The sequence below is a fragment of the Botryllus schlosseri genome, chromosome 6 (assembly GCF_051294905.1).
Source record: "Botryllus schlosseri isolate E-star chromosome 6, Bs_hap1, whole genome shotgun sequence".
Lineage (NCBI taxonomy): Eukaryota > Metazoa > Chordata > Ascidiacea > Stolidobranchia > Styelidae > Botryllus > Botryllus schlosseri.
Genome location: NC_137241.1, coordinates 1,981,498 through 2,008,006, shown reverse-complemented (window position 1 = coordinate 2,008,006; position 26,509 = coordinate 1,981,498). Strand labels below are relative to the sequence as shown.

General features: G+C 41.3%; 2 protein-coding genes across 2 annotated transcripts; both read left to right on the top strand.

The window, feature by feature from the left end:
• The first annotated feature begins 2,675 nt into the window (after positions 1-2,675).
• Positions 2,676-5,225, top strand: LOC145441116 (E3 SUMO-protein ligase ZBED1-like). Its single transcript, XM_080318916.1, has 2 exons — positions 2,676-3,173; positions 3,265-5,225. Exon 2 carries the CDS (start codon positions 3,363-3,365, stop codon positions 4,932-4,934), a length of 1,572 nt encoding a protein of 523 aa, XP_080175042.1. The 5' UTR covers positions 2,676-3,173; positions 3,265-3,362; the 3' UTR covers positions 4,935-5,225.
• Positions 5,226-20,191: 14,966 nt separating this feature from the next.
• On the top strand, positions 20,192-21,025 carry LOC145442027 (uncharacterized). The gene has a single exon (XM_080320008.1). The coding sequence runs from the start codon at positions 20,192-20,194 to the stop codon at positions 21,023-21,025; it is 834 nt and encodes a 277-aa protein (XP_080176134.1).
• Positions 21,026-26,509: the final 5,484 nt, after the last annotated feature.

The following is a 26,509-nucleotide window of genomic DNA, read 5'->3' as shown; positions in this document are numbered from 1 at the left end:
AAGGAGTATATCCATGTCAGAATTGTCTATGTAGGCTACTGTTCCAGATCGTCTAGTTTACTTAAAAGTCCGTTGACGTTGATTGAGGCGATTTTCATTTTTTTATGAGTTCGAGCTGTCTGATGATAGCGTTCGGCCGCTATCATCCTCGTCTGTGCTATCGTGTTTCAGCTTTTTCTCGGATACCGTTTCTATGCTGGTGTTGCTTCATGAACCTCTGGCTCTTTTATTGTTGTCAGATATTATTGAGTCCGGGTCAATAATTGTTTCGTTGTGTTCATCGAAGGAATCGGTTTCTGGGCGAGCAAGGTTGTTTTGTTCACCCTGCCTTTCCTCTGCTGGCGGCGAGGCAAGGCTGTCTTCTATTTCAACAACGTTTTTGGCTGCTTCTACCTTCTTGTTAGGTCTGGGTTTTGGCGCGGTCATTGGTTTGGCCGTGGTTTTGGGTGGTCGGTCAGACCTCTTTTTGGCTTCATCTTCTTGCTTTCTGACGGTGTGTATCTGGTTAAACCAGTCAGTGATAACTTCCGCACCTTTCTGGTCTTGTCCGGTTTGGCTTAGTCTTACCCCAGTAGAGGCATGGAGTCTGTTTCTATTTGGCCCCGGATGTGGCCCTGGTTTTGGCTCTGGATTTGGCGCGGAGCCCGCATTTTGTTGTGGTTCTGGCTCCATATTGTCTTCGTTTTCATTTTCCTGGATTTGTTTTGTACATTCTCTGGCGATATGATTCTCTTCGTTGCAGAGGTAGCATTTCCTTCTATATATGTCCTCTGCGGTTCGAATTTGGCAGAGGTAACCGTCTATGTACACGTGGGATGGCATTTTCTCTCTTTGGAATGATTCCATCCATATATTTGCCCTGCCGTTATAAATTCGGGTATTTTTCCTATAGACCCTCGTCATGGCGGCTACCGTACCGAAGTCGAGACTATTTATGTCGCGTCTGACTGCTTGTGGTTCCGATTCGGTGGGGATTCCGGTTGCGATCAGGTGGGTGGCTTGAGGTCGCGGGAGCTCCAGCCTGATGTAGCGGAAACTGTGGCCTTTGATGCCTTGTTTCTCGATTTGATCGTAAAGGGCGTCTCTTGTTTTAACGTTTTGCTTATCTTTGAATAGGGTCATGATATACACGCCTTTCCTCATCTCCCAGAGGGATTCGATTTGGTCAATGAAGTTTCTGGCTATCTCGTTGTTGCATATGTCTTCCCATATTGCGTCGTATGGAATATCTGTCGGAACTCTGAGGAAGAGTGACCTGGGCCTATGATGCAGGATAGGCGGTTTCGGGGTATTCCTCCGTAATGCTGATGCATATCCATGCTTGCGATTAGTATCCATATTTTCCATATCGTTTTGTATATCCCAAGGTATGTTCAGCAGTAATCCACAGGTGGGCGACGCCCAAGCTCTGACTGCTCTGAGTCTATCTACCACTGTTCGTTTTCGCGCGTTTTTCGAAAGATACTACTTTCCCAAACCTTTTCCTCCTTTCCCTCGTCCAGACATTTTTGTTATTTTTTGCATCTCTTCCTCCTCTGAGATTTCCCTGACGGCCCCTCTTTTTTTTTGTAGGCTGCCGCAGCGAGCCTTAGTGTAGTCATAAAGCATAAGGTATAAATAGAAGCAACAAAAAGACAATATATATTTCGAGCTTTCAATCCAATACACAAGATTTCTTCATTTATTCACATTGCATGAAATAATCGTTTTTGTATTTATTTCGCATCAGATACACATGAAGAATTGCATGAAATACACATGAAATACACATGAAATATTCTTGATGCTTTTCCTGCTTTCCGTTGTTACTTCTTTTCCGTTCATTCTTTTTGTTTCTTCGATACTTACTCTTTCATTCTCCGTTGCTGTTTCCCTTCATTCGATCTTGTGCTGTCAGGCTTTGTTTTCATCTTCGATGAAAGCAATTTCATTTTTGAAGATGATTTCTTCTATTGGTGAATTAAAGTGGGTTAATCTTTTTTTATTTTTCTCAAAATCTTTCTAGTAAGCGTTTTAAGGCTGCTGCACACTGGCTCTCACGACACGACAAAACGAGAGAATCGCGCCTGTCTGTGACAAAACCATGCACACCGCGTCGCCAGACTACGCAACAAAGCGTCGGCGAGTGGGCTGCGCAACTCACCGACAAAGTTGAAAATTTTGAACTTTGTCGCGAGTTGCGGGCTCAGTCGCAGTAGAACATGAGCACGCGCTCTTATTTCGACGGTGCTGTTGCAATCTTTTTTAATCGTTCAACTTCCTAATTTAACATTCTCATGTACCAGATGCGTGATTTATCTAGGGCAGGGGTCACCAACACGCGGCCCGCGGGCCGCATGCGGCCCACGAGGTCATATTTTGCGGCCCACGAGGTCATATTTTGCGGCCCGCAACCTGATTTGAAAAAAAATTCAGAAACACGCTTAGTAAATCATGTTGAAACGCTGAAATCGATTTCAGTTGAAACATAATGTTGTTGTTTTTCAAAGTAAGCCATTCTATGTGCCCAATATCACTAATACTCACTAGTTGATACGGCTTCGGCATGGTAATATCATTCCATGGATGAAGAATTTGCTGGTACGAATGGGCATATTGCCTTGACGTGCAATGGCCCACCACTGCCAAGACCGAGACGCTTGAAAAACGACTTCTGGCTCTCCAAAGACCATGCCTTACGAGTAGGGCTGGGCATAATGATTCGAGTACTCGAATCTGAATCGAGTATTTATTTCAATGATTCGAGTCGAGTAATAAAAGACGATTTTTTCGAGTACTTGCAAGTGCGCCCCCTTGCGACTGAAAATATTTCCATTATCTATCGGTCGAAATTTTTCATTGGGCAGGCAGCAATATCAAGTGTCAGCACAGAAATCTTCCAGTATGTTAATAATATAATTTATTATCCATGTAAAGATGAGGTTATACACCTTAAAACATTTCTTAATTCACGGTCTCTGACTGCTCCGTAACCATTATGACGCAATAATGGAGAACGTGGTAATCCGTTTTTTGTGAGCGTGAGCCTGGTATACCGTGGCTGTAATTTATACCGGTTGAGAAATTACACAAGCGTGTTTAGCACAGCGATGAGCAAAGCCTCGAAAGGAAGGAAGTCAGCGGTGTGGCAATACTTTGGTTCGCCTGTCGACAAAGGAAGCGATGGTCGGAAGGTAGCTTGTATACTTTGCAAAGAAAAGCTATCTTTTCTCGATAGCACCACCAACCTACTGAGGCACATAAAAAGCAAGCATCCTACCATAGATTTGAACTGAAGATCGTACGGAGAACCTGAAAATCTCAACACTGGAGCTTCTACGTCCACATCAAGTCCGAAGCAGCTTAAATTGGATTTTTCTTTCATGACCCCTTCTAGGCAAGAGCATATTACCCAAAAAATTGTCAAATTTATTGTGGGTGATTTAAGGCCACTCTCTGTTATTGAGGGGGAAAATTTCCAAAATTTGATTTCAAGCCTGGAACCTAAGTATAGCATACCATCAAGACGTACGTTTGCACGGCGCATAGAAGATTTATTTGTTGCCTCGAAAAGTAACCTGCAACATTCACTTGCCACAGTAACACATCTTGCACTGACATTTGATGCATGGACCAGTATCAATATGGAGTCGTTCTTGGCTGTTACAGGACATTTCATTGATGAAAAGTTTTCCCTGCAATCATGGTTGCTGAGCTGTAAATTGCTAGATGATCGTCACACTGCCGTGAACATCTCAAGTTGGGTTGAACAGATATTAGCCGAACTCAATGTGAAGCTATCAGCAGTTACTTGTACAGTGAGTGACAATGGTTCAAACATAAAGTCAGCAAAAGACATGTTACAAAAAAAGCATGGTTGGTGCAGTCTAGGTTGCTCAGCGCACTCAATACAACTTTGTATCACACATGCTTTGGCAATCTCCTCAATTCAACAGTGCCTAGCTGACGTTAGAAGACTTGTAACTCATTTCAAAAGATCGGAGGTAGCAACATCATTACTAAAGCAGAAATGCAAGGAGATGAAAGTGGAGTTCCGAAAGCTTGTGATGGAAGTGGCAACCAGGTGGAACAGCACCTACTACATGTTGCGGAGATTATTTGATATGCAGTGGCCAGTAATAGCTGTATTGAACGAGCAACAATCCCAAACTAGTAAATACATGCTGAAACAATCGGACTGGATTATGATGAAGCAACTGACTGACATATTGGAACCTTTTGCTGAAGCCACTGAGATCTTGGGTGCTGAAAAGCAAGTTTCAATATCACTCAGAAATCCGTACATTACATCATTGAAGAAACATGTCTGGGATGCAGCATCAGAAGCTAGCGGACCGATGAAAGAGTTTTGCAAAAAACTGGGAGAGCAAATGTCTGCACGATTTCTTGAAATGCCTGTAGACGGTGACATTACTTGGAAAGCGACCGCACTTGATCCAAGATATAAAGTCAAAGGACTTGACTCCACACAATCTGTTAAACTTCGCGGTTTGCTTGAGTGTGAACTGCTGCAGGATGTAGTGGGCAAGGAAAAAAATGCTACTGTTATTACCAAAGCTACTCCCACAACTAACAGTGGTCCAAGTAAAAGCTCTTTATTGAATAAGCTGCTTGACGCAGTTTATGATTCCAGTGAGTCAAGTGACAGCTCTAGCGACACTGATGTTAATTTAATTCATGATGAGCTTGAGAAATACTTCTGTGAAAAAAGGCTCACACAGGATCAGAATCCTGTGAACTGGTGGAAAGAGAATAAAGCCAAGTATCCAAACATTGTAAACCTAGCATTGAAATATCTGAGTGTGCCAGCTACTTCTACTCCATCAGAAAGAGTATTTTCAACAGCTGGGAATACAGCATCTGCATTAAGATCTAGCCTCACAGGGAGACACGTGGAAGCTCTCGTCTTTCTGAAATGCAACGGTTTATACTAACTAATTGACAAGTCCATTTTTAATTGCATGTTTACGGTGTATCCTACATTTTGAATGGCCTGTGTACAAGTAACTACAATATTTCAAGTGACCACATGTGGCAATGTCATTTTGACATCAGTTTGTCATAAATTTTCTTTTGTACTAATAGAAAATGTGGAAATGGGACTGATTTCTGTTTGTTTTGAACATAAGACCGCTTTTAGAGTGCTACTCGAATACTCGACTCGACTCGAAGGTTTATGCTCGATTCAGAATCGAATCAGCTAGGTACTCGATTTTGCCCAGCCCTACTTACGAGGAGATAGTTGTCTAGCAAGTACGCCTATCGTGTCTAGCTAACCCCAATATTGATTCTTCAATCCAAGGGTGGTCAATCTGCGGCAGTAGAAGGGAAATTATGCGGCTGTCGACACTTTTAATAACTACCCTAAGTTTTCGAAGATACCCCCTGCATCAGCTGTATCGGTGAATCCGATCGAATTGGCCGAGAAAAGATAAATATTTTATAGTACTATGTGAAACTATACTAATATTTATTGACAAAATTCACTCATGAACATGAAAATGTTTTTTCGCGTTTCGCGCGACTACAGAACGGTTTTCCCGTGGCTCTGTACAACATAACTACTAACGATTTCGGTGCGTATAGTAAACCGAAATGCGTATATAGATTAGTTCGGAGTGTACCGGCAATGGACATGGACAGTTTAACGTGGGTATTTGGCCCCAGCTAGTTTATCACGACTAACCACCGGTATGCGGCCGCAGGCTACATGAGTAGTCGAAATGCGGCCAAGAATAGCAAAAATGTTGGCCACCCCTGTTTAAGCGGCTACAGAGTGTTGTCAGGTATCGTGTACAGCTCATAGCTCAAAATATAATGAAATTGATGATCATGATACTTTTTGTTGTATTTGTGTTTGTTCAATAAAATATTATTTCTTTTGTGGTGACTAAAACCGTCGCCCATGTTAGAAAGCACAGCGTTGTAATAACGTAGAGTTATCAGACGTGGTTGTTGAACGACGTTGCCTACTTTTATCTCGATATTGACGTCATGCGGCCCGCGGCTTCTAGGAATCTGGAAAAGTGGCCCGCGACCCATTTTGAGTTGGCGACCCCTGATCTAGGGTTACACAGTGAAGGCTGTGCGGGGTTGACGCAGTGCGCTGTATGATATCCAACAAGCCCAGGAAAAGAATGATTCAACCTCAACTTGATAACTTGAAGATGGAAGAACGAAATGAAGATATATTTGATAATTAGATTACTATATGTTCACAATACAAGATGAATAAGAACATGACCGCTAGCCCGCCAATGCCAGTGACATGCTTGACATTACGAAAGTACCGGTAGACCAAGAAGAGTAGGCCTATATATTATAAAGACATCTGATTGATGGACTATGACAGGGCGTTTCAACGATTAGACACCTTCTTGTTTATATTCTTTGTATCTTGGGTACTGTATATTGTGCATCTGCGTCTTGAGTTGAAATAGTAAACTGAGTTTTCGAATTTGAGAATATATTAGTGACATTATGGTGTATATTCCTTATCAAAATTCGGAGCATCAGCAATGTGTTGTGTAGGAAGTATCTTGATGTGTTCTTCAATAGTAATAACCAATAACCTATACTGTTACGAAATCATTAAGTTGGTACAGAACAGATGGGCCTACGTTACGACTCGGTGTCCCAGTGTGCAGCAGAACGCAACTACCGCGATCGTGAGCGCGACATGATCGGGGAATTACCTGTTTTAGTCGTGTCGCAAAGCCAGTGTGCAGCAGCCTTTCGCTGTTATTTTCGTATTTGATAATTTTCCGTTTTCTTTATCTAGGCCTAATTTCGTGTACATGACTTGTCTTTTTAAAATACTTAGTATCGTCCAATCATTCTTCTCCAAATTTTCATTGTAGAATATTTGATCTAATCCCAATTTTGTCTATTTGATTAATAGTCTTAAGTTATTTATCACCTCGATCACAAATGGGCACTTCAGAAAGATATGTTCTAGGTTATCGTATCTGTTGCCACAAAACTTGCAGTTTGTTATATTATTATTTAGAGAGTCTATCCTCAGAAGATTTAACCTTCTCTTTTCTTCACCAAAGAAGTAGCCTTTGCATGCCGTTCTTATGTTCACTATCCTTTCTTTGTTGTTTATTCTGTTTACATCTTCATTTGTCGCTTGCACTTTTTTCCAATTAATCATTGCTCCGTTTTCTAGTCTAATTAGTGTTGTGGTTGCTTTTTTTTCTTTAAGTACCTTATATATGTCTTTGTGTGTCGCTATTTTCCATTGATCATCATTCCAATCTATGTTTTTTGCAGATTCTAAGATGTGTCTCCATTCTGCGCTCATTCTGTCTCTGTGTGGAATTGAATTGGAGTACAGTTTTGTATTTATGTCAAGGACTTTTGTGCCCAAGACGTACAACGCTTCATGATGCCAGAATTCACTAGGTGAGTCTAAATTTTTAATTATCTTGTATTTCTCTATTTTACTGGCTTTAAACTTACTTTCTACGCAAGGTATTTTTAGTTTGTGCATTATTTGTTCTGAAATAAATTGCGTTCGCCTGATTGGTTCGACCTTCTCTGGGTGCCAAATGAATTTAAAAAATATACTTTCTATTTCTTTGATATATTTTGTTGGAGCATCGATTATTCTCGCGTTATAGATTAGTTTGGATGTTGCGAGGCTGTTGAGAATTATCGCTTTACCAAACCACGTTAGATCTCTATCTTTATACGCGATGGTGATTTTCCTAAGTTGATCTATTCTCTTCTTCCATGTTAATTCTATATAATTTTGGCCGAATGTTTGTCCCAAGATTTCCGTGGATTTCTTGAGGATATTGTTGTATTTACTGTTCACGATTCTATTGGGGTTCGTACTTAAAATTTCTGATTTTTCTTTGTTGAGGCGTTGCCCTGTGGCTTTGCCGAATTTCTCGAATTCTTCTATTACTTTGTCGATGGAATGAATATCTTTGACTATAGCGGTAACATCGTCAGCATACTGCTGAATCTTGAGTTCGCTGCTACCTAATCTAACGCCTTTTATATCCTTATTTCTAACTATTCTTCTTGCAAGTGGATCTATTGTCATCGCGTAAAGGCACATGCTTAAAGGACATCCTTGTCGGAGTCCCCTGTCCACTTGAATCCTCTCCGTCATTCCGCCATTTACTGGTACTTTGCTGTACGAATTGTCATATAGGTTTGCTATTAATTTCCTAATTGTTTTTGGTACTCTGTATTTCTCTAGTACTTGATATAGATACGAGTGAGGAACCTTGTCGAAGGCCTTTTCCAGATCCAGATTTAGGATGAAAAGGTCATTATTTTTATGGAGAGCAGTGTCTATCGCGGCTTTGACATTTCTTAGCGCGTCGGATATTTGCCTATCTGCAATGCCACACTTTTGCGTATTTAGTATAATAGATTTGGTTACATTTTTTAATCGATTGGCTAAGATGGCTGTTAGGATTTTATGGTCTACGTTTAATAAAGTTATAGGTCTCCAATTTTTGATGTCTTCCGCATTTCCTTTTTTGTATAACAATTTTACAATGCCTTTGTGCCACGAATTACACGTCGCTCCAAAAAATAAGGCGTTGTTGTATAGCTCTAAGAGTTCTTGTTTCAGAACTGACCAGTACTTGATGTAGAACTCTTTTGTAAGACCATCGCTTCCTGGAGTTCTGCATGAGCTCATATTTTTTAGAATATGTAGTATTTCTTCTTGAGTAATGCTCATTTCTAAGAAATCTTGATCTTCTTCAGAAATATTAACCTCATTTAATTCTTTTAGGTATATTTCTTGAAGATCATGGTCTAAGTTTTTCTCTGCGTCCCAGAGCTTTTGATAGAAGTTTTGAATGATCTTTTTAACTTCATCTGGGCGTTCTACAGTTTGTCCCTTATCATCTAGGATACTGTGAATTTGTTGTTGTCGATTTCTTGATTTCAGCCTATCAAAAAATACTTAGTAGGCTTTTCGTATTTTTCTTTGTCGATCAACTTTGCTGTTTGGCAAAGGAAATTTAGTTTTTTCCTTTCCTCTTTTTTCAGTTCTTGATGTAATCTAGTTTTTTCATAGCTATCCTGCTCTTCATTTATGACTCTTATTTTTGCCCTGATTTCGGCCTCTTTGTTTTTCTGCGGATTGTAATATTGTGTTACTCTCCTTATTTCAGTTTTTAAAACTGATTTAAGGTCGTCCCACCACTGTGTGATGGAATCGTATTTGCTCTTATTTTTCTTCATCATTTCAATTGTTGTTCTAATATGATCGTCGATCAAGGGAGAGTCTAGAGTGCTGACATTGCATTTCCACGACCCTTTTCCAAATTTAATTCGTGGTTTGTCCGATATTGTCATCTCCATCATATAGATGTGGTCAGATATCGGATTGTAGGTGTATTTACATATAGACACGTCTTTTGCGATATTGTCTGTGGCGTATATGTTATCTATACGTCTTTCTTGTTTTCCTGTTATCTTGGTGTGTATTTATTTTTTAGGATTTCTCCATCTATATACATCCTGATAACAGTGGGTTTCAATGAAGTTTTTCCAAGTCTTCGCTGCCGGTGACAGGTTGTATTTTGTCTTCACCTTACAGTCTTTATCATTGATAATCAAATTAAAGTCCCCGCAAATAACCGTTCTATTGGCAGTATCGTATAGCGTTTCTGAGAGGTTTTTAAAGAGATCTGTCTGGTATTTCCCAGGATTGGGAGGTGCGTACACATTCCATACCTCTAAGACACTTTCTTTGCTTTTTAGCAAGATTGATTGTACTCTATGCTCTACTAAAATGTTTCCGATTATTTGGTATTTATTTTCCATTTCTGACTTAATCAGTATTAGTGTTCCTAAAAAGTATATTCGTTTGTTTTTCTCTCTGTTTGCCCAGATATCTTGTTTATCCAGGCAGTTTTTGTAAGGTATGTATTTGTTGTTTTTGCACCAATCTCTAATTTTTTCTGTGTTTATTTTGTGAGATTCCTGAATACAGATAACATCGCTATTTTGTTTTCTTATTAGGTTGGTAAGATTTTTCCAGTTTCTGTCAATTCCATTTGCATTTAGCGATGTTATTTTAATGCTCATTATTATTGCGTTTTGGGGTGTTTTCTGCCAGACTTATTTTTTTGGCTTTCTTTTTGGGCTTGCTTTGAATTGGCGTGCTGCGTTCCTGAGTTTGCTCCTTTTCACTTTGCTCTCCTTCTGAGGAGACTGCAATATCTGAGTTTTCAGATTCGTCAGTGAGCGTTTGCGCGCAAGACACTGTTGACTTTATTTTAGGACCATCATCCTCAGATTCGGAACCTTGGGATGAGATCTGCAAGTCCTCTGCTAACTCACTTCGGTCACCAGCCTGTTGTTCATCTTTTTGTTCTTCTATTACTTCTGTTTCTTCTGTAACGGTAATTTCTGCAATTTCGCTACAGTCGACTTCCTTAGTTATTGTTGGAAACTCCTCATTCCTTGCAGGGCAGTCGACCATGTTATGCTTTTTTGATTCGCAGTAATGGCAGCTTTTCGCCGTGCATTTTGCTGCAATATGCCCGGTCTGGCCACACACGTAACACTTTCTGGTATTGTTTTTAGGTGCAGATGGCAAGAATATTTTACACCTGGCTCCGTCTATCGTGATGAATTGTGGAAGGATGCCGTCAACATAATCCTCATAGACAAGATGTCTGAAGCCATTTTCGAAGTTAGTATCTCTGTGGTAACCTCTTGTTATTTTCAGCAAGGATCCTGCGTTCCAGGTTAGTATTACATTTGCTACCGATTCGCAAGTTGTTTCTGTTGGTACAGCTCTTATGCTTATATATGTAAGCGGAGCCCTTGGCTTTCTGATCTCATATTTTTTGCCTCGGTAAATCACATCCTGAATGCTTTGGACCAATTCGTTTTTTTGATTTGGTTCCTGCATTGTAATGCTAAAGACTTTCAGCGAGATTTGATACATCGATTGTATCTCATTCTTCCATTGTTTTAGGTCCTTCTGTGAGTATATCAGGTCCAGTACCTCGTCCGCACTGATCTGATCGTTTCCAATCAGATCGAATGAACGCGGTCTGTTCCCGTGGGTAATGTAGTTATTCATTATTCTGTTACTCTTGTTTAAGCACACAGCTTATTTGTTAGATATCGAGCACTTAGCTCTATTTGATTGCGAGCACACAGCTCTTTTGTTGTATTCTGGCCGGTCTAATACCGGTTCTAATCGCTTGGTTTAGCGAATTTCTTCTGTTTTTCGCCTTTGACCGAGGCTCTGACACACAAGCTTGTCAATTGTCCGACTTGCGACAAAACAATCGAAACTTGGATCTCAATTGTCGCGTCGCCTCCAGACAATGGTATATCCAATCGCTGTTGACAATTGTTTAATTTTGCTGATTTTTGGCTATAAATGATCTTATAGTGAACTTTTTGTATTTAATTTACTTGAAACTGTCTTAGTTATTCAATCATCTATCCACCAATACCTTTTATGTCAAGAAAATCCAAAGTTTCAAATTTGCAGTATCGGTACTGCTTTCCGCTGCTTACACACCGACCGGTGGCGGCTGTTGTGTCAAAAGTCCGGCTTTTTTCGCTACAGCACTGAACAGCCCTCTATCTGGTGTTCCTTTTGGTTTAATATCTATTTGTAGCGTTGTTTCCAACACTCACAGTTGTCTGTATGTGCCGGTTTTTCTGCAGCGTCGTTTATAGGCAAAGTACGCTACGGTTTTCCTGGGCAGTTGTATTCTGCTCTGCTGTTTTATATCTTGGCTTGTTTTAGTTCTATTTGTATTCTCTATCTGTGTTCTTTTTATTTCAGGTCGTTCCTGTTATTGGCTGATCGAAGAGAATGGCAGTGTTACGGCAGCCGCCTCCAACACTGTATGGTAAGTCAAAAGGACTGCACCGCCGTGAGTATATGGAGACTACACAGATACATACATACTGAAGCGTAGGAAGTTATTCTTCTGGCTTGCACTAGAATTGTAAAAAATGTTCGGGGAGAAATGATACCATTCGTAAACGTATTTGTGACATGTCCACAGATATAGAAGACACAGTAATTTTTTCTTTGAAGCCGACTAAAGCCTACTTGAGTGCTCCGAAAGGGCACAACTGTGGGTCAGTGGCGGCTCGTCCTATAGGGCAACTGGGGCATTGCCCCACCTAAAATTCTGTTCAATAACAATTTAACCATTTATAGACGCACAGCAATCAGTATATACCGAGATCACGGCGAAACCCGCATTATTCTTGTGCTTTCGCTAACAAATGCCTAACATACATAGCGAAGTCTCTGCGAAAATCGAATTCTCTTCTGTGTTTTCGCTTTGTGAATGCCTAGCCGGGGCTTGCCCCGGTAGCGCTCATAACAAGCTTTCACTATCTATTCTCTCAAAGCCGCGCACAATAAAGAAACGGTGATTTACTCTCTCCTATTCGTAAAATGGCCGAGCAAGTGGGGCAACTATGCCTGTCGCCCTTAAGGTGTGATATAACAATCGCATCTATATCTGAACTCGGTTACCGTGATATGCGTTGACTCGACCTTTGCTGGTATATGTCGATTTTGACGGTGTTTCGCACCATGATAATTCTTGAAACTTGGTACGATATGTCGATTGCGAATGCTACTTCTCGATGATTTCATGTAACAGTATGCTAAGTTTACGGCTTTCATTCATGTATTTATTGATTAATATATTTTCCAACGGCGATTTGGCAGCAGACAGTAATCCGTATGTGTTGCGTCACAATCTCCAGTTTCAAGGCCAAAATGTACTATGTTGTTCCGAGACCGAAGTTCCGAGGCTGCTGTCCTTAGTTCTTCAAAGACCATTCAAATTGATGTTTTGGATTCAATATGACAGGCCCAATCTATGAGATAACAATTGCGTATGTGTCCGAAGTCGTTGACCTTTGCAGTTAGGCTTACGCAATCGCTCGAGTTCTAGTCATTGGAATTAGTCTGGTCAAGTCAAGTGCGAACATGAATCGTATTGAATCTTTGCTCCGTACGTAGGCTAGTTTACGCAGTTGCCTTTAGAGCGAAAATTAAAGGTCTAGAAGACTACTCCTTGTCGCTTCGACATATTCCTGTCTTTTCATTGTATCGCATTTTTGTGGTGTATTGAACTGATAAAATTGCTGATAAACCAATGATGATGATGATAGAAATTGTCCAGTCCATTGATCCAATCGTACGCCGGGTACCTCCGCTTTGGTTGCCTATCACCTGGTCGTAACTCGTAACCACCAGCTCAGTGGTCGTAACACACCAGGATCGTGTACGAAACACTTTCGGACGGCCTATCGATTTGCGTAATCTCTAACTCTACCATGAAATCATAACGCATGCTACTAAGGATGACCTGATAATTGATTCGTGGCATAGGGACGATTCTTAGTTCACGTACATTATGTGAAATATTCCTTTGATTAAAAAAAAAATGAATAAAACATTTGTTACCACACTTCAAGTCACGGCTCACCGGCAAACCTCTCGCGGCACCTACGTTAAAATCACTGTTGTCGGGAAATTCATCTGACCATCATATTAAAGTTACTTTTTTACGTTGGAAAACGCCATTGTGACGTCATGTTGATAAAAGTCGCTCGCAGCCCTTGCCCCACCACCCGATATTGTCACGAGCCGCCACTGCTGTGGGTGCTGCTAAGTATTCTGGTAGCTGCAGGTGCCGTAAGCCGAAAAAATTGAGAACCACTGTCGTAGTGTGTCGCCGAATGCTTTGTCAAGTTACATAGAGATATCATCCTTCGATAGTGTAGTGGGGCAGCAATACCATCCGCCCGATGTCGGGGGGAGCGTCGTCAACAAAGTGCAGCGCGGATAGCGAACTAGTCGGCCCTTCGTCTAAGGATAAACCGCCAGAAGATTATTGTCCACAGCCAAACCAGTCCGTAGTGATAAAAGGCATTAACAAGTCAATTCGCCAATATAATCCTATAACAATAAACCGCAACTTACGAGCGACAATCGGGGGATCTTATGAAGATGTGCGAGTGCTCCCTTTAGGAGACTTATGTGTCAAATGCGTGAATCAAAGTCAGTTTGCAAAGTTGCTTGCTTGCAACAATCCAGGGGACTCTAAAGCGCCAATAGAAGTACGAGCAGAGTTGTTTGTCACGCGTCAGCAAGAGACTAGGGGTGTAATTACAGATGTCCCTCTTGATCTGTCAGACGAAGAAATTAAGCAATCATTGATGGATCACCAAATCACGTTTGTGAGACGCTTCAAATATCGTTCGAGTACTGGACTTAACCCGCGCCACTCGGTTCTACTTTGCTTTGCATCGACAATACTGCCAACGGTCGTTCAGATAGGATTCTTGCGATTTCGCACGAGAATCTATAAGCCACTTCCAGTTAGATGTTTCAAATGCAGCCGATTCGGTCACCGGGCAAAACACTGTAGAAGTACACAACGATGCACTAAATGTGGTGGTAGACATCAGTACTCGGCATGTCAGAATGCACCCCGCTGCGTAAATTGCGGAAGCACACTCGGCGGGCTACACAGGATGCAGTCGTTACAGACATGAGGTACAAGTCAATGTCATTATGGCGAACGAAAAGGTTAATTATTGGGAGGCGAATAAGATGATACAGACGCGAACGGCCACAGTAAACATACACTCTCCACAGGAATTTCCTCCATTGCCTAGCAATAACCTCCCAGATTATGCGGATCAAACGATACTTCCAGCTGCGGCACTCTCAACATGCATGCGACCGACCATGCCACAATACAATCCGACACGATCACTATATCAAAAACTAGCTTCTTCAAATTCATCGCGGATGTTATGAAGAATACTTTACTTGATTTCAATCAAGGTAAACAACTCGACATAGAGGCAATAGTGGCTAAATCAGCAGAAGGGATTTTCGGATTCCCCACTTCAGAATTGACTAGGTTTCCCACCACACAATCGCAACCCGATGGCGCGTTGGATCTTACGAAAGCGACGCACCACGATTCTCTTCCACCTCACAATATAGTCGACGAACATTCTCCGGGAAATAAATCGCTGCCTTCATGATACCTTTATCCATTTTTCAATGGAACTGTCTTGATATATACCACAAGCTACACGAATTGAAACACTTTTGACAAACTCGGTTGTGAAACCCGACATTATAGCCATCCAAGAATCTCACCTACTATCCAAATACGTGCCTGTTATACATGGCTACTCGTCCCTCGTAAGAAAAGATAGAGACGTTAATGGTGGAGATGTGTGCTTCTTCATCAGCAATATGATTAAATTCGTTGAAATTCCTCCTCTCCACGGTTTCTCGCCAATTGAAATTCCTCTAAACCAGTGGTTCTTAACCTTTTTTTCTCCAGCGCCCCCTTTCAAAAATTATCGTGCTCCAGCGCCCCCCACCTCATACTGTAATAAAGACAATGGGTAAGAGGGAGGGCCGTAACAGCACTTCGTCAGCCCCTAAAAAAACGATTGTCTTGCGCACCCATAGCGTGATAAATCAAATTTCTGAGGACTTTGCCCCAAGAACCCCGTCGCGTGATTTCGATGGTCAGCAAAGTTTGTGTGACCTGGTCGGCGTAGGCGCCACAATTTTCTATAATGCATGAATAAATAGGTGGTAATTGCATATATATGTCGCTATAAACTTTATCCTCTCAGCTCGCGTAATCAGATTTACCAGTAGCGCTGAGTGAGCTGTTGTATTGGAAATGAAGGCCACGTCATTAATATTTGAACATATTCGGGCGTGCCCGGTGGTACAATTAATTCGATACATGTTGGTATTTGTTATCTCTTGTCCGCTATATAGTCAAAAGATATTGAAACGCATGAACGTGATAAACTAAAGTAAGCACACGATTCAAGATTGGTATTTCTTCACTGGCAAATAATTTTCTCTGATGGATGTTATTTGTCCTGTGGGGTGCAGATTGTGACGACATGAAAATCGGGCACGAGCGATTTATGCACTTATACACAATTAGACTTCTATACATCGAAGTTCACGGTCAATATAAGGGCAATCCTTTTCGGCTAAGGCTTTCTTGCTGACGATCTTTCTGACACACTTCTCGGAGTCACATACTGACCGGAACTTCATATGTCTTCGTGCATCGTGGCGTGGTAATGGCCGACGCCAAAATGCCAATTTTTATTTTCTATAATTATGAGTATTATTCCCTGGGGGAGTCGTTAAAACATGATGTGTAAGTTATGCTCATACACCGAAAATATTTAGGGCACCCTTCGAGCTCACCGATTGGGGGTTTGGGTTGCAGCAGTTTCGGTGCTGGTAAGAGGTCAAAGTCCAGTCGGTATTTTCGGCAGGGTTGTAATGACTCGAGTCAGACTCTAGTCACGATTTTCTGATGACTCGACTTGACTCGAGTCATTTTCTCAAAATACGGAAATGACTCGACTCGACTCGACTCGAGTCAATATGTGTATTGACTCGACTTGGACTCGAGTCATCGCGCATGAATCGAACCAAGTCATATGATTCGAGATTCAGACGGTCAAGACCGATATTTCATTGTAATTTCGAGGAACAGTAAAGTAACCACCCTATTAGGATTTCGTCTATTGGTACTGTTACTTGAAAATGCGACCAGAAACTGTTAAAAGTGAGGAAAATTATTATTTTATATATGCGAATCATTCGATATCACCACACAGAGTTATAAAAGTGGGTTGAACAAGACTTCAACTGGAAACTGAGCAGTCAACACAATGACGTGGACTCAGACTCGAGTCATTATACTATGACTCGGACTCGAACCTCTGCTCGATGACTTGCACTCGGACTTGACTCGGTGGTGAATTGAAAATGACTCGACTTGACTCGAGTCAAAACTATAAAAGTGAGATTGACTTGTGACTCGGAGATTTATGAGTTGGTTACAGTTACAACCCTGCTTTTCGGGACTTTGGTATTGGAAATATTTCGCGCTTTAATCGCGTTCGAGGACCATTCGACTATAATAAACCATATAATAATTGTGTGTGGTATACTCAGGGTCAAATCAAGGTTGTGGTTCGAACCATCCCAAATTCACATTTGCGATTGGCAATACGGGGAAATTATTGGTATTGTATTTTGTCTTAGTGCTTTGTGTAACAATTAGTAAGTCAACTGAGAATGAGATGCCTACATCTGCTCTGACAACCCTGGCAACTGTGACGGCAGTGTTTTAACGGGAAATTGGCGATCTAAAAGTACGTGCAATTCGTTTTACCTGAATTATTATAATAACCCACTACATTACATTTATGGAAACATATGTAGCAAACATCACTGCGCAGCGCGACCAAAAATTTCGGAATTTTACATGTTTTGTGGAATGGTAATTTGCTCTGAATAATCATTAAGGTATGTCCTACTACCCCATATCATCTACTGCGAAGCCATTTTTTCTTCAGCGCCCCCCATATCGCCCCCTTGAGCCCAGCGCCCCCCATATCGCCCCCTGAGCGTTTCCGCCCCCTTCAAAATCGCCAGCGCCCCTTGGGGGGCGCTGGAGGCAAGGTTAAGAACCACTGCTCTAAACAGTTTCTCGCCAATTGAAGTGTTAGCAATAGAGGTAGAAGGGACACGCATATACAACGTTTACGTACCCCCAGGAAGAACTATGTCACGAGATTTATTCTATCGTATCTTCGCCCAACACAGTAATAAATGCATTTATCTGGGTGATTTCAACGCTCATCATCCGATGTTAATGAGCATTCGCACAAATTCTTACTGTCGTCACCTCAACCCGGCGATGGATCGTTTTGATTTGGTTGCGCTGAACACAGACGTCCCAACCCGAGTGAACTTTTCCCTCAACGCGACGCAACGGCATAGCATACTTGACCTGACGCTGGCCACTCCCGACATTGCCCACCGAATTTCTACTACGGTCACTGACAGCCTGCTGGGCAGCGATCATTATATCATCATTAATAAAATCGACACAACTACCGACCGGACCCCTGAATGTCATGTTGAATCGTGGGCTCTGAAACGTGCAAACTGGCAAAAATTCGCCGTTCTGTGCAACCAAGAAATTGAAGGATCAGCCCAGAACTCGCTGACGGTGGAAGATTTCACCAGAATACTCATCTCCACAGCCGCAATCTGTATCCCGACAACAAAGCCCCGGAAGAAGCCCATGATGCCGTGGTGGAACGATGCCTGCTCACGGGCAAACAGGTTGAAGAAAGCTGCCTTCAAAAAAATGAAGCTCACATTCCGGGAAGACGCAATAATCTTATTCAAAAGGCGCAGGGCAGAGGCCAGAAAAACAATATTGGAGACTAAGAAAACATTTTGGCGGTAATTCTCCCCTGATAAAAATTGCAAACTATCCAAAGTATGGAGAATAGCCAAATCTATGAATGGTTACACAACCTGGAGTCATATCAGCGTGTTGTCGCACAACGGAGCTACAGTTACAGGAGACATGAATATCGCAAACACCCTAGCAAATCAATTTCGCTCTGTTAGCAGCGATGAAAACTACGATCCGACATTTCGAAACCAATGCCTCTCGATTGAGAAATCCTTCCGCGACAACGAAGCAACGGCTGCAGTGCAAAGTAGCTTGTCACCGGTCGATATCAATTCAGAATTCACAATGGTCGAACTGAAGAATGTTCTCAAAACACGAAAGAGCACAGCCCCTGGTATCGACAGAGTATGTCAGCAAATGCTTGCAAACCTGCCTGAAGATTGCTTATCCGTACTGATCGGCATCATAAACGAAACGTGGAGAACCGGCAAATGCTCACAATCTTGGAAGCACGCTATCGTTGTACCAATTCCCAAGCCTGGTAAACCGAAAGAATCCGTTTCCTCGTACAGGCCCATTTCCCTCACGAGCAATTTATGTAAGAGTGTCGAACGAATGATCAATAATAGATTGAAATGGTGGCTCGATGGCAAAAAAAAATACTCCCATCCCGCGCCCAGCGGGTTTCGAAGTAGACGTTCAGCAAAAGATTGTATCATGAGTCTACATGGCGATGTCTACAAGTCCATATGGAACCAGCGATCAGCAATAGCTGTGTTCATAGACTTAGAGAAAGCGTATGACATGGTATGGATAAATCGACTAATCCACAAGCGACACTGTCAGTGTTTGCGAGGAAACGTACTAGACTGGTTGAGGTCGTTCTTATCAGATAGAAAATTTCAGGTTCGCGTGGGGTCTTCTTACTCAGACATATTTCCGCTAGAAAACGGTCTCCCTCAGGGCAGCGTTTTAAGCCCGGTCATGCACAACCTCATGATGAACGATCTGCCTGATCAAATTGAATCAAGCATCAATATATTCGCAGATGATATATGTTTGTGGGAGACTGGTCTCAATATCGAACACGTTGCCAATTCACTCCAGGCGTCATTGGAGAAATTGTCAGATTGGTGTAAACAATGGGGATTTCGAATAAATGCAAATAAATGCTCCTCTATCATATTCACCAAAAAACGTAAATTACCAGATATCCGACTGAAAATAGATGGGATAACCGTGCCTCTCAGCAATGAATTTAAATATCTTGGGGTCGTATTCGATAAACGATTATCCTATAAAGCGCACACCAATGTAGTTGCAGAGAAATGAGTTGCGCGATTGAATTTGCTGCGATTCCTAGGTGGCACCTTTTGGGGAGCGTCCAAGGAATGTTATTAACGATTTATAGAGTACTTATAAGGTCAGTGATCGAGTATGGCTTTGAGGCATATATGTTTAGCCCAAAATACAATTCAAACCGTATCCAGTGGATACAAAACGCCGCCTTGAGAATTTGTTGCGGGGCAATGAAAAGCACCCCGATTTGTACACTCCAACATACAACGAATGAATTACCGATTCACATTCGCCACCGCAGAGCTTGCTTAATATACAAGTGCTACGTCCGATCTCACCCAGCACATCCATGTCGAACACTATGCGAGAACTCTTGGCACGAAATTTTCCCAGATTCGATCAAGTTTACCACTTTTAATATGTACACTCAAATATCAAGCATAAGGGGACTTGACATTGCGGTTTCCAGCCCAATTTCCCTTCCGCCATGGATTGACCTACCGGCAAAAGTTGATACATGTCTCCGAAGTTTGACTTATCATCATCCTAACTCACCGTTCGGACGTGAGTGTCAAGACTACGTAGAAACCAACTATGACTTATATTTAAAAATATATACTGATGGCTAAAAAATGGACAGCGGATGTGGTAGTAGTTTTCATGTCAATCTTTTGAACATCTCCTCGAAATTTCGAATCCCCAAAACAACATCTATATTTACAGCAGAGTTGTTCGCGATCTACAAAGCTCTGGAATGGGTTTCCGGACAATGCGAGCCGCCAAGTCATAATAGTATAGCCATTCTTTCGGATAGTCTAAGCGCTTTGGACGCGATACAGCACCGTTCCTCGACTCATCATTTAATTTCCAAAATATGCGATGTATGCTTAGATCTCTTGAAAAGAGAGATTAATATTGCTTTTATATGGATTCCAGGTCACGAAGGCGTCGGCTTCAATCACGTCGCAGACACCCTCGCAAAGGAGGCCGCCGTGGGCGAAGCAGGAGTCAACGACGAAGAATGTCTGGAAATAACACTATCGGAATGCAAGACTATCATAAACGAGCAATCCGAAAGGTGGTGGACCTCCGAGTTCAATGCGGCAGCGACTGGTTTGCACTATCGACGCTTCACCGAAGACAAAGAAAGCCCCAAGGAAATGGATAAGCTGGATAAACAATATAGTACAACGCTATTTAGACTCCAGACAGGCCATTGCAAACTCAACGGACACCTGTACTGTATTGGGTGCCATGATGATGGACTATGTGAAATTTGTTACTCGGAGGAATCGGTCGGACAATTTTTGATCCATCAGTGCAGCAGATACGACGTCCACCGAACTTCACTTAAAAGAGCCGCCGACCAATTAGGCATATGTTTTGTACTGGACAATTTACTATCTGATCCCAGAATGTTTATAAAAGTAGTGGAATTTGTAAATGCCACCGGGCGAGTCATCTGATTGCTTGTCAACGTGGACTTTATTATGGGTCCTTGAGTCATGGTGCGAAATGACTTCGTAGTCGGTGCACCAATTTTCCTTATTCAACCAACCAACCTGCAGTGAACTACGATATGTCTTCTGAGTTCAGCTGTTGAACGATACCCTTTCCCGGGTAGATGATCAGAATGGCATGTCCATGTGTTGATTGATCAACCCACTATTGGGAAACGCAATGTCGCAGAAACTGCATACAAAGATCTTTATTCCGTAATGTATTTGTAGGTGTCTCCTCAAATATTTTATTCTGGTGTATTCCTTATTGCATATCCAGCACGGATGTTTACCGTCACAGTGAACTTCCAAATATCCTTTAAGGCTGGCGTTAGTCCGAAAATCCTTCCCGCATATATCGCATCGATATTCTCTGCGGCCGGCGATATGTCTCATATGCATGTGTTCTTTCAGGTTACTGTTGTAAGCAAATGTTTTGTCACAAATCTCGCAAACAAAATTCTTCAAACCGGTATGAAATATTGTCAAATGACGTCCTAAATTTTGTCTCCAGAGAAACTCTTTTCCGCATATTTCACATGTATGCTTAGGAGCACCCAGATGTATTTTCTTGTGTCTGTTCATGCCAGCTTTGGCAGTAAATTCTTTTCCGCATATTTCACATATACACTCCGGAGGAGTAGCCACATGAAATTTGATGTGACTGTTCACCGCAGCATTGCCAGTAAATTCTTTTTCGCATATTTCGCAGGAATGTTTTTTGCTATCGCTGTGAAATTGCGAATGCTTCTTGAATTCGCCTTTTCTCGTCATGACCTCTCGACTGTGATTCGTAAACTTCGTGATGATCAGGGTAGCAGGTGGAAGTATAGGCTATATACGTGGCCTATTAAAGCTGTCGAAAAATTAGGGAAGTTCTAAACAAGGCAGGCGTAAAACAAATTAAGCATCTTATGGAATAATAGCAGATTTCAAAGTCTATTTGGCCTGCCGTAAAATTTGCATGACAGGAATGGTTTCTTTGACGTTCCATGCAACTTGAATTCCACGCCTTGGTACAGAGATTACCAGATTCATTATACTACGATCCACGAATCTCCTTATGCACTGTAGGAGACGCAGCCTTACAATACAAGTAGAATTTTTATCACATGTCAAAATAACTCGACGTTTTTTCAAAATTGTAGCGTTAGGTCAAAAAATTGTCAGAATTGTTGGCAAAGTCAAAACATTTTAGCCACCTGCATTTCGTTTGTATCGTAAATGTTTGCACTGTCGATGAACCATATCCTATATATAGGCTATTGATGAACTTATCATTTGACATTTTCAGCTTGTAGCCTAGTTTGTAGGGCTACCGTTGTAGACTCATTGTGAATAATAAACGGTCAAATGAAACAATTATGTTAGCATGGTGTTCTGCTCAACGCACCGCAATTTCCCATCCGAAGCAAGACTGCGTGGGAGAAGGTTATTATATCAAGAAGCGTACGATGAAATATTGTGATGTAGACCAGTGGTTCTCAACCTTTTTCACCTCGCGGACCTGTAAAATTTCTAAAAATATTCGCCGGACCGGTGACCTTTCAAAGATTGAAATCAACCCAAAATGTAAATTATGTAGCCGTCTTTTGCAAGTATATGGTGCTGAGAATGACATTTGGAGGCTTTTAATGCTAGTTAATTATGCTCATGCTGACATGCATGTGATTTTACGGTAGCAAGTCTGCCGAGTCGAGGTAAAATTGCCTTGTCCAGATAAACGTTCTACCGCCGAGAGTCGTTTGTAAACAATTTTTCGCGCCGAAGGCCGTGGGTTTAGCTATAGATTACTAACCTACGTAGCTACTCTGACTACCACGAATACAATGGGTCGCACGAAAACACCTGACAACAGCCATCCAAAATATCCTGGTCGAAAATGCACTTCGTCGGCCACCCCAAATATGTTGGTTTTGGGCCTCATACGGCGAGAAGCCAAACTTCTGGGGGTCTTCGCCGCCAGAACCCACAGTTGAATGGATATTTTCGCCAGTATTTGTGAGCAAATTCATTCTACTCAGTGTAAGCAGAAAGTTTATGTAGCCTAATCTGGTCAATAGCGAAAATATTCTTTCATTCATGACTGAATAGGTCAACAATATCGGTGATAGCATATATAGGCCTATTGCTATAATATTCTTTTCCTTTCAGATTCGTCGCAGTGGAATCAAAGTGACTTATGTCCATTTTACACATTTAGAGAAAATTGTCTTTACGTAAAGTTTTCATCTTCTTTCAGCCATATATTGGCCCTGATTTACTTTGAATTAGTGAAACAGACATAACCATGGCCAAGACATGGCCGAAAAAAAATGAATATTTTTCAAAAACTTGATTTTTTTCAAGTATTAAAAATGTACCTTCAAAATTTGAAAACTGGACATAAATCAATTTGATTCCACTGCGACGAAGTGTCAAATTTTCCGGTAGAGCTGAGTGAAGTGTCGTCTTGGAAATTTAGGGCACGTATAAAATAATTAAACATATTCGGGCAGGCCTGTTACAATTACTTCGTTGCACGTCATTATTTCGTGACCTACTGTCTGTTGTATAGTGAATAGATATTGAAATCGCTCAAGCATACTAAACTAAAAGCTGCACACGATTCCAACTTGGTATTTCTTCACTGGCAAATAATTTTTTTCTGTGGGATCGCAATTATCTTGGTGGGTACAGATTGCCAGGACAGCGAGATCCGCGCCACACACTTAAGCGCCTATGGACAGTTAGACTTATTATCGGTTTTCTTTCAACAAAGTGAAATCCGAAATTTTGGAACACAGTTGGGAGTCCCATGTTAGCCTGCACTGCATTATGTGTTAGTATGTAGTGGCGAGGTAATGGCTGACGCCGAAGCCTATTTCTGAGAACGGGTGCCCCCAATTAGCAAGACATTTAGTGGCACTAAGTCGGGCGAGGCGCGAAAAGAAATTGAAACTTTTTGATAAATGTTTCAATTTTACTCTATAATTTATGTTCATTTGCGAAATAATTTTGGGCCCCCTTCAAGCTCGGTACCTCCCAAATTCAGTGGTTTCGGTTGCCCAAGTTAGGCACGGTCCTGCATAAACTGAATAAATTGAAAACGACTGGTCACGCAAACTGAGCGGTTTAGTGAGTAAACTCGTGACTTGTCGCTCGCGTGTCGTCAAATGACATGTCTTGAACTTCAAGTCAAATCCAATGTTTCCAGCCCTAATGTCCCCTAGCGAAGTTCTGAATCAGTTTAAAATTTGATGTATTATTTATTTCATCAATGGACAAGTCTTCAATATATTGCATCTTGAAAATAAGGTATAAAATTGTAATATACCTCGCGGACCGGCAGGAAAGTCGTCACGGACCGACCAAAGATGTAGAAAAGCCGAGCCCGATATAGTAGATATTAGATCTCGGAAGGTCGTAGAAAGGGGGATTTTGTGTCGACTCAATTCAACGTCTTTTCTATGTCCTTCAATAATGTTAATATTATGCAGATGCTACAGCCTTTAAACATGGTGAGTAGAATGTAGATCCTACATTAGAAGGAGATCCTGATATAATAACCTGTTTTCTACCACTGGGCATAACCTGATCACGGCTGCGTACACACACACACACACCACATTATCTACTACATATTAATCACATTTGCGGTAATTTATTTCTAAACGAATTGACAAGTAAATAATGCGGGTGTAAAAAATGAAACCAACGAAGTAAATAATGCGGGTGTAAAAAATGAAACGAACGAATGCCAAGTAGCAATGAATGAAACTGAGAACAGTCAGTATAATCAGAAGGTTTCATCGTCTGATGAGGATAATCCCTCTGGCGTTTTCTTTTCAACACCCTGCAGAAATAAAATGAAAATGACGAATAATTTTTAAGACATTTGTACTGCGGCAGAGGTAGCGAGTAACGAATGACTACTACATTTTTTCACCCATACTTACTAAAATGGATTGGATTCTGGACTATTTCCACTCAAGTTTTCAAGTTTTTTATTATCATATTTTTTATTATTATATGACTAGAGAACTGACTTCAATCGCCACTTCTACTTGATTATCAAGATCAACAATGACTACTTCAGCAATCTTTGAAAACAGCCACTAACACAAAAAGAATTCTTGACTAGAGAACTGACTTCAATCACCACTTCTACTTGATTATCAAGATCAACAATGACTACTTCAGCAATCTTTGAAAACAGCCACTAACACAAAAAAGAATTCTTGACTAAAATTTCTTCACATTCTGTCAAAAATGATCAATTCAACAATCCAAATGAATCAGTTATTTGACAGCTGACAGTTGGAGAGATATATACTCAAGTCTAGAAAGTGGAATGATACTCTGCCTGGAAAGCTGAATACCTAACAATATTGTGTACAGAGAACAACACATTTGAGTGGCTGCACTGGTATAGACATTACCAAATTATTAGAATTGACAGCAAGATAACCAGCAAGACAATAAAATGAGAATTAGTGCAGTTTCTTAGGCTTTAGTGATGATACTCAGACAGGAAAGTAATTGACCTAGCAGAGAGCAAAAGGTTGTAAATAAAGCGAGCGAAACCTCCGACAAATGATACGATAAAACATTAGAATCGACAGTCTTACTAGAAGCAGAATAACTATCATGAGGGGTTAGACGACAGAAGCCCGGGAAGTGACCATCAGAAATTACTGCATACTGGCCGAACAAATCCATGACCACTAACAAATTGTCTTTTAATAGTCAATATTGATACCAAAAGACACCACCCCTATTTCACCGCAACATTTAGCAAATACAGCGCTGGAGTCAACCTTATATAAGCGCTAACCAAACGCCCCATTAGTTTTCCCATCTACTACTTAGCGCTTCGCGGATGGGAATACGCATTAAAGGGGCACTGCGCTCAAAAAATGATGTGGTCTCAAATTGAAGAGTAGAACGAAAAAAAAATTTTGGCCGCAGCCGTTTTCTTCAGAACGCCACCGTAATGGAGCTGCAATTTATTGAAATTTCCATAGTTGCAGCAGTCGCGGCTCCGGATAATATCTTAACCCGTAACATGGCACGATGACTTCATCGTCGCACTTGCTCGACGCGATTACGCAGTCACGCAGAGGACGAGCTTCTGATAGAAGTCAGCCGATGTTCTGAAGCAAATATGTCTAACACGCCAAGGTGGTGTAGATACGGCGTTTCACGGACGATATTCAGTCACTAGATTTTTCTAGTAATCGGGCCTAGTGTATTCTATTTCTTGAGGGAAGGAATAGATCATGTCCTATTCTTATGTTATGTATAAAACATTACCATCACCAATTAGTGTGCCCTCTGAACATTTCAAAATTCAGAGCGGTCATAATTGGTTTCGCATTCAGGTTGGAGAATCATAAGATGAGGGTTTGAGAGTATCTTAAAATTATGGCTTGGGGATTAGTAACATTACAATATAATGAATAAGGGTCA